This window comes from Ylistrum balloti, unplaced genomic scaffold (assembly GCF_031769215.1).
Source record: "Ylistrum balloti isolate Yb309-2 unplaced genomic scaffold, AGI_CSIRO_Ybal_v1 Utg370024, whole genome shotgun sequence".
In the NCBI taxonomy this organism is placed as follows: Eukaryota; Metazoa; Mollusca; class Bivalvia; order Pectinida; family Pectinidae; genus Ylistrum; species Ylistrum balloti.
In genome coordinates, this window is record NW_026782090.1 from 730,459 (window position 1) to 746,452 (window position 15,994).

The 15,994-nt window shown below is 33.3% G+C and overlaps 1 protein-coding gene across 1 annotated transcript; it reads right to left on the reverse strand.

The window, feature by feature from the left end:
- Positions 1-2,994: 2,994 nt before the first annotated feature.
- Positions 2,995-13,007, reverse strand: LOC132548667 (transmembrane protein 222-like). Its single transcript, XM_060212545.1, has 6 exons — positions 12,835-13,007; positions 7,529-7,613; positions 7,179-7,210; positions 6,800-6,893; positions 6,519-6,649; positions 2,995-5,905 (listed from the first exon to the last, which is right to left on the reverse strand). Exons 1-6 carry the CDS (start codon positions 12,987-12,989, stop codon positions 5,818-5,820), a joined length of 585 nt encoding a protein of 194 aa, XP_060068528.1. The 5' UTR covers positions 12,990-13,007; the 3' UTR covers positions 2,995-5,817.
- Between the last annotated feature and the right edge of the window lie 2,987 nt (positions 13,008-15,994).

Below are 15,994 nucleotides of genomic sequence, written 5' to 3' on the forward strand. Positions count from 1 at the left end.
TCACTAATTGTCCACCGTAGACTGCCGCAGTTACCCTTTGGAATCAGCCATCTCGCATTTGAAATCATACGTACTATTAATAATTTTGGGAATATAACCCCCTACATCCCCCTCCTACCCCCAGAAAAAATATAATAATTCTTGTGCTTCTCATTACTTTCTTCTTGTGAACAAAAATAAATCTCATTTGGTTTGCTACTTTCGCTGCATCACTTGGAAACTACATGTATGGTCTATCAACTCTTCGCCTGTGTTACTGGTGGTATCCATTGCTAACAAGTAGATTTATATCGCTGGGTGAGGTATTTCCACAATGTACAAAGGTGTAATATTAGGGTTGTATCACATTAAAACAGCCGAGTAGACCTCGGCGCTAGTAAAACACTTTAGGTGTAGGAAATTCCCAAGTCATGCAGACAAAAATGAACAATTTTAACCTTTCATCAAAGCATGTGCAGACAACATTTGGTAAACAGAATGACATAGTGTCGTGTGCTATCCTTAGGAAGGGGTTTGAATTAGTAAATGAAGACAGGCGTCACCTACCATCTATTAACGTATGATATATGCATACCACAAGCAAAGAGACGGTAGAGCAAGGAAATTATTTCATCTTTTCATTCAAAATCTGTATCCGGTGTGGAATTGTATCCTTCCATTATACGGCGATCAATCTTGTTTAAGCTGTAGTTAGCTACGAGATGGTGCAAATTATGGGTTTTATGTTTAAACCTCAAAACTGAAGCGGGAAGGAGAAATTCTACTGTGTTAAACCAAGTCATTCGTGCAGTTACCACAAACATGTAATAAAGATTTAAAAGATTCCATGTACAAACAGTGACGTAGGAACAATAACTAGGGTTGAAAATGGGCGAGATAATAAGGTGTTTAAAAATGCGAAACGAAACATTTTAGCGAGATTTTGTAAGGTATCTGCAGAATTAAGGGAGCTTATAGAAATTTGATGATTTCTTTTTCACGCCCTTTGAATAAAATTACAAGAATAGGAGGCGGAACATTACTGATATTATTCTCGTGTATTCGGAAACACCAACATGGTAATATTTTTGTCATATTAAAATGTATGGATTTTTCCTTGGTACAAATGACCTCATAAAGTGGATGCGTAATTCTGCTTAACGGTACTCCTGTTTCGTTGTGATATGATAGGTAGGCAGTTTTTAACGGCCAGTTCAGTACATTAAGAATAAAACGAGATATGATACATATCGACATGACATGATCGATTGTAGGAGTTAATTTTAAGTGATTCTATATGATTTATAATTTTTGAAAATAGAATGAAAATCGCGAGAGGTACGCAAAAGCAAAGTTGATGGAAAAAAAACAAGCCCATTTTACATGATATGTTTTAGATAAAGATAATCTATTTGTAAACCATAAAAATTATGAAAATAAAACCTTAATTAGACGCTTACCTTCCGAAACACGTGGTCTTATTATCCTTGTACTTTTCCTGGAGTCTCCGTGTACATCGTCTTCTTGTTCCTATTTTTTGATGACTACAATAGTTAGTATAATGGTTTAATATCAACTTATATTGATCGAACTTTAAGGTTAAGATATGTATGTGAGGGTATTGTGTGATAAACCCGAACGGTTCACGCTCTCGGTGCCGTGACATCCTTGCTATGATCGGTTTCAGAAACCAATCACAGTTCGCCTTATTTTTGTGCGCTCTTACAAAATCTCCGACGAAACGGATCTTATAAAAAAATACATGTGTGTTACTGAGATAAACGCACATCTAACAAGAGATTCCTAGATCATACATGGTGTTTTTCAATAACACTACAGAAACGATCTTAAAATGTATTTTCCTCGTGGATGCCTCATTCATCAGGTTGAGAAAATGACAAAATCTAGGGCACTTCTGCTGCTGGACAATTTATAATTATTACATACCCGGAGCCCACAAGGAACCGTACTAGGACCATCACACTTAGGACTAACTTTTGCTTTTTTTCTTTCTTGTACAGTTTTGTTTCATCCTCGAAAGAGCTCCTTATGAACACATCTACCGAAAATATTGTCGTTCGTTGGTACAGTTCCATTACACAGGACTATGATACTGAGGACCGAATGACCAGTGTGTATCGCTGATTCTTTAAAGTAGCTGAATTATTTTACCCTACTCGCCAGTACGGCAGTTCAACACAGGTACCAAAAGTAAGATGACAAAAGCCTTGGATAAAAAGAGAAAAAAAATCAATATTTAGTCACGTTGGTAACAGTAAGTATGGTTCTTTTGTCCGACATGTACAGAGACACTTCTCTATTAGACAAAGGACAGGAACACTATATATACTTATAATACATATAAATGAAGCTGAACCCCGAATGAGAACACATTCAAGAGTATAAAGTTTCAAAAACTATTTTGGGATATGAATGCATACGAGCTCGTCAAAGAAATTTCAGCAAAATAAATTAATACAGTAACTCTGTTTATACTGGGCCGATATGACAAAAGTATATGTCAGTTTGATGATAACTGACAACTCTCCAGAGAAAGGCTTAGCTTGGTAGTAATTACAAAGAATCAAGATGGCGGATTTGTCGTCCATATTGAATGTGTTAGGGGTCAGAGGATTTAGTGATAATCAACCCTTGACCAATCGTAATGCATGATATGTCGTAAAAGTTCTGTAGCATATCGGTACAACTTTCTAGAGTGAAACATCTTTAATGTCGTAATATGTATCGAATTGCTTTTCGGGACCATCTAGTGATTAGGCCGTACCCACTTGTAGGGACTTGTCTCTTCATCGTCCGATCAGAGGGAAGTAACTAAATCATTAGAGCTTTTTATAGATGGACAGGCGACGTCGCACATCGTTGGAAGGAGACAGACAGACAGACAGACAGACAGATAGAGACAGAGAGCGAGAGAAAGACAGAAAGAGAGAGAGACAGAGAGACAGGCAGACAGAGACAGACAGACTGAGAGAGAGATAATACAACGACAGCATGTTTCTGATAAAATGATTATTTATTTCATGAAATTGCCAGTAAAAACACACAATAATATATAATATGATATAAATACTTATCATACAAGGCATGTAATGCTTAGTGTTTTTAATGATAACATTATGATTTTAAATAAATGGATTTCACTGGGACACCAGTTCTGTCTGTTAGATCAACTAGCAATGTCAGAGGTCAAAATAACACAAACTCAGTTTGATTTTAATAACTTCATGGATATCCCTGTCTCACAGGTTTGTATACTGTAAACTTTGTTACTTTTAAGTGGTTCAATTTTTGCTATTTCAGAAAATGGAAAAATTGATACCTTGAAAATACAGTATTATTGACGAAGAAAACTTACGTCTGCTTCACGACTTCCAGAGTCTGTTTCATGACTCTAATAGAAAAAAACATTCCTTTTGTAGATTAGAAAGCTTCACCATAATCTAACCAACACGGTCCTTCGGAGTTTAGACAATACTACCCGTACACTGACCATGATCTACTAAGTCTGATGTCAAGGCATCAAACATTGCCACTGGAATCTGTGCTGTAATTCACTACAAGTACCAAGCAGACGAATCTAGAGAAGTTCCAGCTTTCTTATACTGACTCTCTATCAGAAAATATAACCACATACTTTAGGTTCACCATATCTGTTGGCTGAATTGTACTACCACATCATCTTTTAGACTAAAGACCTAGTAAATTGAAAGGATATTTTGATATCACATAAATTTTGAGAACCTAATTTTAGAACATGAACATGGATAAACCACTTGAAAAATAATAAGTTGTAAAATAAAGTTAAATGGCATTTATCTTAAGTAATTGGTATTGAAAGAATGACATGTATGAAAGGTACTAAGAACTTTAGTAAAGGGAGATAACTGTAGACACTCGAACACATGTACATGCTATAAATGTAGCAAATGTGAACGGCAGCATATATCTTTAAGTCAGATTACAAACACTGATGCTTAATTAACACTGATTATTAAAATGATTTTTATAAATGAATCAAATTTCCCACCCCCAAAAACTGATTTTCACATGCGTACAAATATAACAATCTAGAACATGTATATATAATCTATACTGATTTTTTAATATGTACACAAGTAAGTGTACACAACTCAAAAATTAGCTTATCTATCAACATATTGTAGAGATTTTTCACATTTAATTTGTAAGATATCTATTATCATGGTGATCTTTATTTGAAATACCATAAATCACATATCTAAAATTGACTTTTAATTCCTGACTAATAAGCTAGTACAGACCTGGATTCTACAACACTCTAATATCGGTAACATGAATGCCTTCCACAATTAATTCACTACAAATAATCATGAGGTATTTGAATTTGTGATCGACCCTTCCCATATTTTAAGGCAAAAATAAACCCAATGAGAAACCTAACTGATTTACAGTTATTTATTAAGCATGACACCAAAAAAATGTTCAGATCTCAGAGAAAAATAAATTTATCATTAGTAACTTAGGCAATTAGCAAACTAAAGTGAAAACCCATCAAGAGACAATAATCTTTCAGAGATACACAGATTTACCCGGTATCATTCTATGTGAAATCTTTTCTCTTTTGTCAGAATAAACTTAAACTCAAAATTACGTTTTTGTCACGGAATAAGATATAAGACAGCATGAGTTATCTCCCTTCTATCTTTTTCTTGTGCTGAGCTATAAAATTAGAGGTGTAGAGGTGATATCCGGGATTTTGATGTGTTTGATTTCATACTGATGAAAATCTGTCCAGCAAAACTAATTATTTCACAAACTATTACATAATTATTTTCATAGTCATTTATGTATATTATATGAAAACATTGTAGAAAATAATGACATTTGTAACAATTTCTCAGTTGTAGTCTAACAGATGAATTTGTCAATTTGCCTCATGATTTATTAAAGCAAAGGAAAAATAGTGAAAAGTTCAAATCAATGAATGAAAAAAAATACATGGATACAATAGTGTCAAAGACAAAACTCTAAACCTGGTTCCCCCATACAGGGCCAACCATATATGGCATTTAACACTTTATCATAACAATATATAAGTTACCAACTACTTATCTATAACTATCAAACTCTGTTTAATATAATAACAGTCAGAAGTCATCATACAAACATCTTTGATCAAACCAGAATTTCTTAATAAACAGGTCACTGCCAGAATTTTTTTATTTCGTATTTAATAATCTCATACATATGGTCAATTTTAAATATTCCTGTCTATATGTTAACAGGATCAATAATTGCAATAACCCTGTGGAAATAGATACTGAATAATTTACACAATTTCTAATTAATTCATGTTCAGTAGTTTATGAATAATGTACAAATCACTGACTAATTGCTACACCCTCTATATCCCTTTATCAAGGCCAAAATAGGAATAATGACATCATCAACTTTAAAAAAAAATTGCTTCATTTGAACATTGTAAATATAAAATGATTAATATTATAAATGTGAAGGTATTAAGATATATAGAGTTCAAACATCAAACTTTTTGTATGATACTGTAATGTCAGAATGTGCTTAATAATGTGTCACAAGCAAAAAGTTCAGTTTAACACCTGTAACATCATTTGTCTTCAGCTTTTATGTTGAATGGAAGGAGAGATGCTACATCTGTCACATGATCTTATCATGTGATTTATTCATCAACAGTATCTTATATAGGGATAATTTTGTTAAACCTGGTTCATTATATTAACAATAAACAAATTTACAACATATACAACAACTACAATATCACAGTCTAGTAACTTGTTCAGGGAAATTGTCTCTCTGTTGCTAAGCAACATGAATCACCAGGACTACTGTGAGAATGATGGAAGCCATGATCAGGAACGGAAGCCAAGTTTTCACAAAACCGCCAACACTGCAACACCACAAAATAATTAATATGAGTAATTCTTTCATATGAATATCTGGAAATGAGTCTATTCTTAGCAATAAGCGTACCAATATATATATTACCATTCAGTAAAATTATTTATCACATAACCGACCTGTTTTCCCATGTCATACGCCCATGTCATAATAATGGTAATACAAATGTGTAATAAAGGTTTGGGGTCTGCTGATTGGTCAAAACCGTGGGAACGTATTCATACGCCCGCGCGTACTACTTTTATTTACTATGACAACAAACTAGTAAAATATGGCTGACCAGATCAACATTGGCGACACAGATTTTATTGATAAGAAGGGGACTGGTGTGGTGAAGGAGATAATCCCACGGGGCTTTGCTGTATTTTATAATGTTGAATTGTGTGGGATTGACTTTCTCTAAGCATTGGTGAACTTCTGAACAAGTACAACACCAAGTATGACAATATAAAGACCTTTGCTAGCACCAGCTATTTTCATTGAGACCAGTGTTAGTCCAGCTCTATCTGTATTTCACTAAGAGATTCATATTATCAACAGTTAATTTGTGCTGGTAAATTAAAGACCAGCGTAACTGATTTGAGCTACGATCTTAATCTTACCTTGTATATTTGCCACGTATCAACATCATGAAGCACAAATATACCATGTTGTAGTTAGAAGTGCCATTGTAACGCATCAAATTCAATGCCATGGCCACATGTGAATGACAGTTGTCGCAGCAAAGATTGTGCTAAAATAGACAAAAAATTTTTTTTCAATGTCATTTAGTATCAAACTGTGAAGGAAGGGAATTAACTCATGGTTTAGAAATTTTGTCCAACCTTACATGTACTGGTTATACCATCAAATGAACTTCCTGTTTTTTTCAGTCAGACCTTACCATTCTTCCTTTATATTCTTCTGATGCTTCATAAACAGCTTTGTCCCAGTTGTCTTTTCCGTTCCTAACTTTGCTTAGATCTAACTGCCAATATCTGAAACAGTGTTAGGAACGTGTTTAATTTTGTAAACAAATATATTCTATATTGTATTTCTATATTCATATACTGCTGCGAAATCTTGTTGTAATGACATATATATAAATTATAACTGATGTTTTCTCTTCACATTTATACAATTTAAAGCACAAAGATCAAGCCATCATAAATATGTTTTGTATTATATCTTTTTTTAATAAACCATTAAAATGTAAAACATAACAATTTAGATATGAAAGTATTTACAGATAAAACTTTATATGTTTGACTGACCGAACTTACTTTGTTGGGTTTCCAAATCCCATGCAGTCTTCCTGTATCACACAAAAACAATCATATCATTATATTTACTACAAAGTAGTATATATACTTTCATCATATTTTCAAATATTGCCAGATAAGTATAAACAGGAATAAATTCACGGAAACAATGTTTTGCTATAAATTATTTAGAATTTTTTGGGTTTCTGTGATGTAGAATGTTTTGATTGCCAATTACTCATCAGGTTTTTATAAAATTACATAACTTTAATTAATGTGTTTTTCTTAACTAAAAAGAGATAACAAAGACAACTCATAATCATTTGAACAAAAATAGTCAGCTTGAACTAGAAAAGAACGCATATTCTTACTGATACATAGTAGGGGCCGGCAAAGTCACGGATCACTCCAGATGTCATACAGATACCCATGTGACCAATGAAAGGAAACAGCCATCTGCAGAAAAAAAATGAGATGCATAAGATCTTTAACAGGAATTTAAACGAAAAGCCATAACATAATTCAACCTGTAACTATGGATACATCTGTACACATAGCTCATTGACCGTTATATTTCCAATTACAGATGAAGTGTGGGACATCATCAACTTGGTCCCTGTCGCTATTCTGGTGGTCATATTGCTACCATACATCCACATTCAGAATTACAGATGTATGCCATTTTAAAGCCTCTAATGAGTGTACCTAATGAATGTCCTGGGAGGAATGAGTGTCTCGGGAATGTCTTGGGACATTTTTAGTGCCAACCAACTCATTATTCAAGATATCTTTATGATTTTTTTGTATTATTCACATTACAATGTCTAGCAACATACAAAAAATCAATCTGATAGACCGACTGAAAAGTATTGAAATACACTGCTGAAGTTAATATGTACACATGACAATGCAGCACAATAAACTGCCATGGAGGAGTAGGGCTTACAAGCACTAGACATTATTAACGATTAAATATGTACAATATTTGTTAGAGTAGAACTCTAAGCCAGTCTTAAGTTATAAGAATGAAGATATTTCTACGCTCTGTTACGAGGACACACTTCTATATTAAAGTACATATTATATAAGGTCTATGTTTAGGATAAAAATTGAGAATAGTTTGGCTGTTATGTACTCAGGTATAAGTAGGATTTCTAATTATATTTTATCTAATTTATTGAAAAAACACAATACCTATATTTTCTAGGATCTCTGTTAATGATAAAAATGAAAACATAGTTTTGCTGACATGTTTCAAGTACAAGTAGGATTTGTAATATTTTATTAAAATTACTAAAAAAAACAATATTTCTTTTATATATATAGATGACTTTTGTCAAAAATCATTTTTATTTATATACATATATATATATATATATATATATATATTTGCAAAATTATCTCCACGTCTTTCAGATTTGTTCAGTTTTTCTGATTATTTTCACTTTTATTTTATTCTGATATATCTTATCTACTCTGATCTTTGGTATTATTTACATTTGTATAAAACTTATTCTAAAAGCAATTTATGAAAAATTATTTCAAGTTCAAGTTCATTTTACTCAGTATTTAAGGCCTACAGGCCAAGAGTACATAATACAGAGTAATATTCACATATTTTTTTTCTGTTTAATAGTGAAACATACCATCGATCTATGGATCATGTCATTAAAACATGCGTATATATGTGCAATTATTAATATATTTTATATTGTTTTGCATTTCAAAGCAAATTATTCATACACAATAACTATACCATGTATTTACTACCTGAAATACATGTGCAATATTATATTGTATATAATGACAAGTCTTTGATCAATAGGTCATGACTTTAAACATGTATATGTATGTACAATTTTGATAGATTGTATATTGTTTTCTACCACAAAACAATTTTTCATTCATATTCATAGTAATTGAAACATGTGTCTAATACTTGTAATACATGCAATGTTATATCATACACTGGTATATCAGTTGACTTATTTATTTTCTCTGATAAAATGTCTCTTGATCTGCTACAATGGTAGTAATATGCACCAAGCCTATTTAAAAAGTCACTGTTTTGAGAGGACATACATTCTCTATCAGATAAGTGTACATATCAGGAATATAAATATTCATTAAGCTATCGTACATACTGCATATTGTCAACACATGTTCTTTCTTCAATGTAACAACTAACCACATGTAAACAAGCATAACATACATGTTGATCTATGTTAACATTGTTATAACCTCCTTTTTCAACATGTAACTCATGGTTTGATATACGAAATATACACAGTTGTCTTCTGTGTTCAATATTTGTAACAACTGATAGGTTCATACACCAGCTCTGATTTAAAAGTACAGTAAGTAGAGAGCTTGTCTGATGCATTCATAGTGTGACTCCAGTGTTGTTTACAGGTATCAACAAGTCTTTGTTTGAAGATATAGAAAAAAATGTTTCTCATCACAATATCCCTGACTTTCTCATACATCGCCAAAACCATAAGAATACAACAAATGTTTGATTTAGCTTGCCCAAGTTTTCCTACCATGTCTATCCAGGTCTAAGAGCATATCATAACAATACTGATAGTTGTCCATGTTTAACAATCTAAACAAGTACTTCACACATTTGATATGATAATCAATATAGATAGGGAATCTACCACAGTCCCCCAGTACTGCTCCAGATGAAGCACAATTTGATACCATGAGGAGGGTTTTACAAAACCTCAACTGTATTGATTCAATGACATCACTTTCTTCATAACCCCATACTTCTACACCATATGTAACCACAGGCTTTATCATTGTATCAAATATCTTAAATATTTAGGTGTGTGGAAGACCACCAACTTGTTTACGAAACCTGTATATAATACATAGGGCTTTATGAGCTTGGATTGCAAGAGTATACTTTGCTTTTGACCAGGAAAGCTTTGGTGTAAATACAATACCCGAGTATTTCTACTGAGAAACTACTTGTAGTTGGTTGCCATCAAGATACACTTCTCATGATTTTTGAATCTACTACCCCTTCTGAACACAATGACTTTTGTTTTATCAATATTAATTATCATTTTCCACCATTTACAAAACAGAGATCAGGCCTCAAATTTAACAATTTTTGTCACTTGCTGAAAACAGCAAGTGCCTTAAATTTGTACTTGCTAAAATGACTTTTTACTTGCTATTATCACAAAACTCCATGTTCAAATAATGTGTTTTGTTTTGTGATTTATAATGTATTACCTTGCTTAATCCAATACATATCAACATTATAGAAGAACTGCTTTGTCCCAATATTTACATTTTGAAAATCAAAACTCAAAACAGTTTCATTCTGTGAAATGTTAGGAATACACAGGCACTCATAGTTTGCATCTGATGAATCAACTTGCTGAAAAAAGCAAGTCGTCATTTTTCTACTTGCAATTAGCCAGTAAAAAACCTTAAATTCGAGGCCTGCAGATAGACTATCTGCTAATCTTTGCAGATTTCGTGCTGTATCTATACAGTTTGCTAAGTCTTCTGCTAAAAAGGGAGGAAACATTACTAAAGTGTTCATCTATAAAAATACCTTGACACTTATTTTCTTCATATAGATATACCAGATTGGTTACATAAGTACAGAACAATGGTTATGGTGGACGACGAGAAGTCGTGTTTAGGAGACGGCAGTCAGAATCAGAAGATTTTGATATGATTGACCGATGCTAAAAGGCTGTGAAGTAGCATAGAACTGTTAGTAGTGAAAAATGATTTCTTACTACTGAAGAAATTGTCTGGTATCTTCACATTTGAACGAGGAGCCGCAAAGCATGAGATTATCCCCAGCACCCAGCTGCTGGTATAAAAACCAAATATGATATATATTTATATATGTACCGGAATAACAATTTGTCATGTCATTCAGTTATGTACTGCAACTATCACCTGAAGACCTGATACAGTGAAAGTGCTTGTGCAAAAATAAATGTCTTCTCTTGTCAATTATCAATTAAATTTCCTTGCATCTCCTCAACTTCAACATTATACATAGATATCTTATATATAACCCCATAGTAAGAGTTAATATCTTGATGTTGATCCTGTGTGTTTGATTGATGATATTTAACTACAGCTTAGTATTATCTATGAACAAATTTACGCAACACTCTATAAGCGCTGGGGTAGTACAAGAAGTCACAAGAAGCCGAAAAATTTGATTGGTAACAGAAAAAATATCAAAAATGAAATGTTGTCAATAGCAAAAGGCACAACTATGGCACTAACTTAACATATACAGCACGTTTTGTGAAGTTGAGTTAAGCTGTTTTGTAGTTGTAGCCTGGAAAGGAAAGTAAACACCAATTTTGTTTTTTTTTGGATATGTTTCCATGGTAATACAACAAAGATAAAAAAAAAAAAATGTCAATAGCAAAAGTCTCAACTAGGACACTAACGTGATATATACAGCAAGTTTTGAGAATTGAGTTGAACAGTTTGAAGTTATAGCCTAGAAAGCCCTAATCAATATCCCCTACAAACAAGTTTTGCAGGGGATAATTAGAAATTTCCTAATCTGTTTTTAGGGTACTAATTGAAACTAACATTTAAATATCAATCGGATCACGATTAAAAATGTCCAAAAATTCGAGAAAAATGAAATAAAATTAACAACCCCTATCTTACAGTTGGCATGTCAGAAACACACAGGGTAAGAATGCTACAAAAAGAGACACCTAAATGTGACAACCCTGTCTTGTGGTTGGTAAGCAGAACTGATAATCACCTACAGACCCAGTACAAAAGACAGCTGAAACTGGCATTGTTTTGTAAACAGTCACGTTAGTTGAATTAACATTAAAAATAGCCCTTTTCATGGTCACCATCTGTCAAAAAACGTAAGTGTTTTAGCAATGTGAGGAGGCGACCCCATTGCAGCAGAGATCATTTGATTATACTAGTTTTAGAAGACAGCTCCAGGTGTCTAATATTGCCTTATCCTAGCTCTAGCAGTTGAAACATGTTCAGAAGCTGAAAGGAAGAGTTGGGGCCTATCTACATTTGATTTTTAGAAATAATTGTATAGTCTGACAATATCCCTTGCCCGGCATTATTACACCTACTCTTTTATGAAAAGTCATAGGAAGCTCATTAGCATGCGAGAATGGACAATCCTCACATAGGCCACTTTTTACAGGCCACCTCTTAAAGTCCCATCTGTCGCACTATAGTTAGTGCTTAGTTTGATGTAGGTGAAATTATAATTAATATTTTTTTTGTTACGTTTTGAGAACCTTTCAAATCATATCCAAATTGAAAAAGAAGTCCGAGGTACTTACACACTTATACATAAGACGTTACATGTTGAAAAGTAACCGATTACAGACTTCAACATGGTACTTTCTCTACACCAGGGAATGGAAGAGGGATCCTCAACACAAGCTTCTTTCACAGGGTACAGTTCCTGTGAACAGCTTTACTAAAAAGCCCTTTTAAGGTCCGAAAATCACGAAAAGGCTTAATTGATGCTCAATTAGTTACGTATTCCCTTCTCATACAAATAATACAAAACATCCACATTACAGTAATAAAAAGTGCCCATCCTGCGCAATTAGGTACGTATCCCCATCGGTATACCGTTCATTCAAAGTAGAAATATACATGTAAACAAAGTATTTGTATGTCACCTACTTACGTGAGACACGGAATTGGCGTCCAAACAATAGAATATGGATATCTGCATTTATAGTGGTCAACCTTTTGTCCTGTGTACATGGGCAATTGTCCTGCCATTGAGTTAATGGACGTTTTTTCTGATTCGTTCTCGGGTACAATTTTTACCTCGGCCATTTGTCGGGAGAGATTAGTTATTGGCATACCATTACATGTTTAAAATATCTAATTAGAAAGTGAAAAAAATACAAACTATAATATCCAAATATACTACTATTTCATAACAACAGAAGTTGGCTATTGTGATAAACGAATCGTCGGCAATAGGTAGACTGCATTGGCAGATTGATTATAATAAATACTCCCTGGCAAACCGGATGTAACATGGAGTAAGATAACTACCGACTCTACGGACGGATTCAACATCCGGAGCTTAAATTAATGTGATAATAAATTAACAATATTACATAATATGAAAATACAAAGCGATAATAGAATAAAACACTTTCAAAAACAAAGTGCATGAAGTAATATTAAAAAATTAGTTAAGAAAAAATAATCTTCTCTATTAATTTCAGTTTATTTGGAAGACAGAGTTGTATTGTGTGACAACATTTTAAATCACATCGACTTTCAAAACGTTTGCTATGTTCTGAAGTAAGACTTTGAACCGAATGGTAAACATTATCACGTGTAGTCGGGATCACTTGATTGGATTCGAGGTACAGCTATACACTAATTATATGTGCGTATCATCAACTCTTTAACGTGAAATGATTGTATCTTATTGCCGAAATATAAGGTGTGAAATATGTTTCAATTCTACACTTTTCATACTTTAGCTAATGGTTCAATATCGTGTATGGACGTCGCCCGTCTGTACGTCCGTCACGTGTATAACCTTGATCAAACCAAGGCTCGTCTCGTGTCGTCCGCTGAAAGTCCGAAAGGCCGTAATAGCGGACGTAAAACCCGTGAAATAAAAAAAGAAGACTTTTCTCAGTTGCGTCTTGAGTCTTGAGTCATGTCATTAACCAAACCACATCCGCATACTGCTTACAAATGTTATAATATGAATGCTTAATTTTGACCCAAAGAAGCGTGGCTGCTTTAGAAGCACAAGATACATCCGTGTTATGTCTATATAATTATACAAAAACTTTGCCTTTGCCCTTTTGAAAAGAATATGTTTTATAAAATACTTTAGTCCGGATCACCAAAAAAGATGTCAGATTCCGACAAAATAGCCACAAAACATGTCTTGGTAATTAATGTTGGAGACACCGTGTAACTTCAGTTAGGGAATTGTGTGTTTGTTTATATGTATATAGTGGCGACAGGGATAATGAATTTTAGTTTCGAGTGTTAAAACGACAAAATTCATGATTTTATCTCCAGTAAATTCATACAAACAAGCGACCTGGCCATAGTCTCGTGTTAAAACGAGAATCCATGATCTAGTACCCGGTATATACATACACACAAACTTACTGTCCCCTCGATAACATCGGGAAAACTGTTTACTAATACTAAGACAGAACGTTAGAATATATATAATATACTTAGTGCGTGGTTAGAGGTAAACATTTCCTGGAGGAACAGGTAAAAAATGATCATGTAAGCGCCTTGTCCAATACACATCCCAAATCACTAATTAGTATCACAGCATCACTATTATCACCATTTTGCCTTCTGCGGCGGATGATAACTTGATGAAACTTTGCAATGTCGCTACAGTGTTTGGTGATGGCACATTTTATGCTTGTCCATGATTGCTCAGCTAATTATACCCCTGACTTGGACACGTTCCCACTGGTGTTTGCCTTGCTACCGAACACGATGGAATCAACTTACACCAAATTCTTCACGCTTTTGAGAGACACGTTAGTTCAGAGGAATTTAGTGTTTTACCAAGAGACAGTGATGCTGGACTTTGAAATATCTGCAAGGAATGTCATAGGGGCTTCGGAATGATCCAACTTGTGGCTGAAGGGAAACAACGAATAACGGAAAGAAAAGACATGCTTAATTGGATTCTCGTCGAAGATAACTTAAGGACAGATATATGTAACGTTGGATATTGCCATATTTGGATTGATCCTTGCGTTTTTTTTTATATACAAAGTTTTTTGTGTGTTGTGTGTGCATTACGTAATTCACTGACCCTCAATAGTACTTTATTATTACAAACTATTGTGTTATAATCAGGATGAATCAACCTTTAAAATATGTTAAAAATCATCGTCCATATTGATTAAATCATGTACAAGAATTCGTTATGATTCAAATATTTTATATGGAGAAAATATCATGTTTATTTGAAAAAAAAGCATTTATGAGTTGTTTACACTGAAATTCAAACCTTTCTTAAATGAACTATAGCCTTACATGTAATTAATGTCTATTGTTTAACACAAAGAGCCAGTCTAACATAATTTTATGAATTTCTGAAATTCAAACACTGAAAGCAGTAGTTGATATCAATTGTTTGTTTTTAAGAAAGAGAAACTGACAAATTTCGTTAGACAACTAAGGTGCTGTTAATCAGTTGCAACACACATGTATTGTATAAGGTTTTCGTAAAGTCTGAAACAAAGGAGATCCATGATAACAAAATATTCAATTCCATGCTTAGGATTTGAAAGGTGTGTGTAAGGTAAGTTTTATGAATAACTTTCAATGTTACTCATATATATATATGAATGTGGAATAATATTAACTTAGCATTGATAATAACTTTAATGTTAATTATCGTAGCCACTAAACGACAACTGATCTGAGTACATCTTTACCAAATTGGATGATCTGACCACGTGTGGACATTGCACAAGGTCTGTTTGCCGAAATTTGGACTGTTCCAATTAATCGAGTGCTGTCTTGAGTTACCTCCCTTAACCAAACGTTAAGTAAATGTTACATTTATAATACTTGATATGTTTATAATATTGAGTTTGATCAAAAGCAGTATTACTATAATATATTTAAAATATGTATTTAAATTCTTTCTTTACTGTGTTGCAAAACACTTATTAGCAAATATACTGGTATCCTCATTCAGTTGACCGAATCCTCGGTTCTGAAAAAGGCGCCAGTTTTAAGGTACTGATTTACATAAACCTTTAAATCGGCCTGGTATGAGAGATATCGTGATGAGTTAAAACTCAGCTAACAGGAAACATTTT

Excerpts from the sequence above, each read along its gene's own strand:
- LOC132548667 (XM_060212545.1), bottom strand. The coding sequence starts at position 12,989 with ATGGCCGAGGTAAAAATTGTACCCGAGAACGAATCAGAAAAAACGTCC. Across the intron at positions 6,894-7,178 it reads GGATTTGGAAACCCAACAAA|ATATTGGCAGTTAGATCTAA; the intron begins GTAAGTTCGGTC and ends ACACTGTTTCAG. Across the intron at positions 6,650-6,799 it reads AAGAATATAAAGGAAGAATG|CACAATCTTTGCTGCGACAA; the intron begins GTAAGGTCTGAC and ends TGTCTATTTTAG.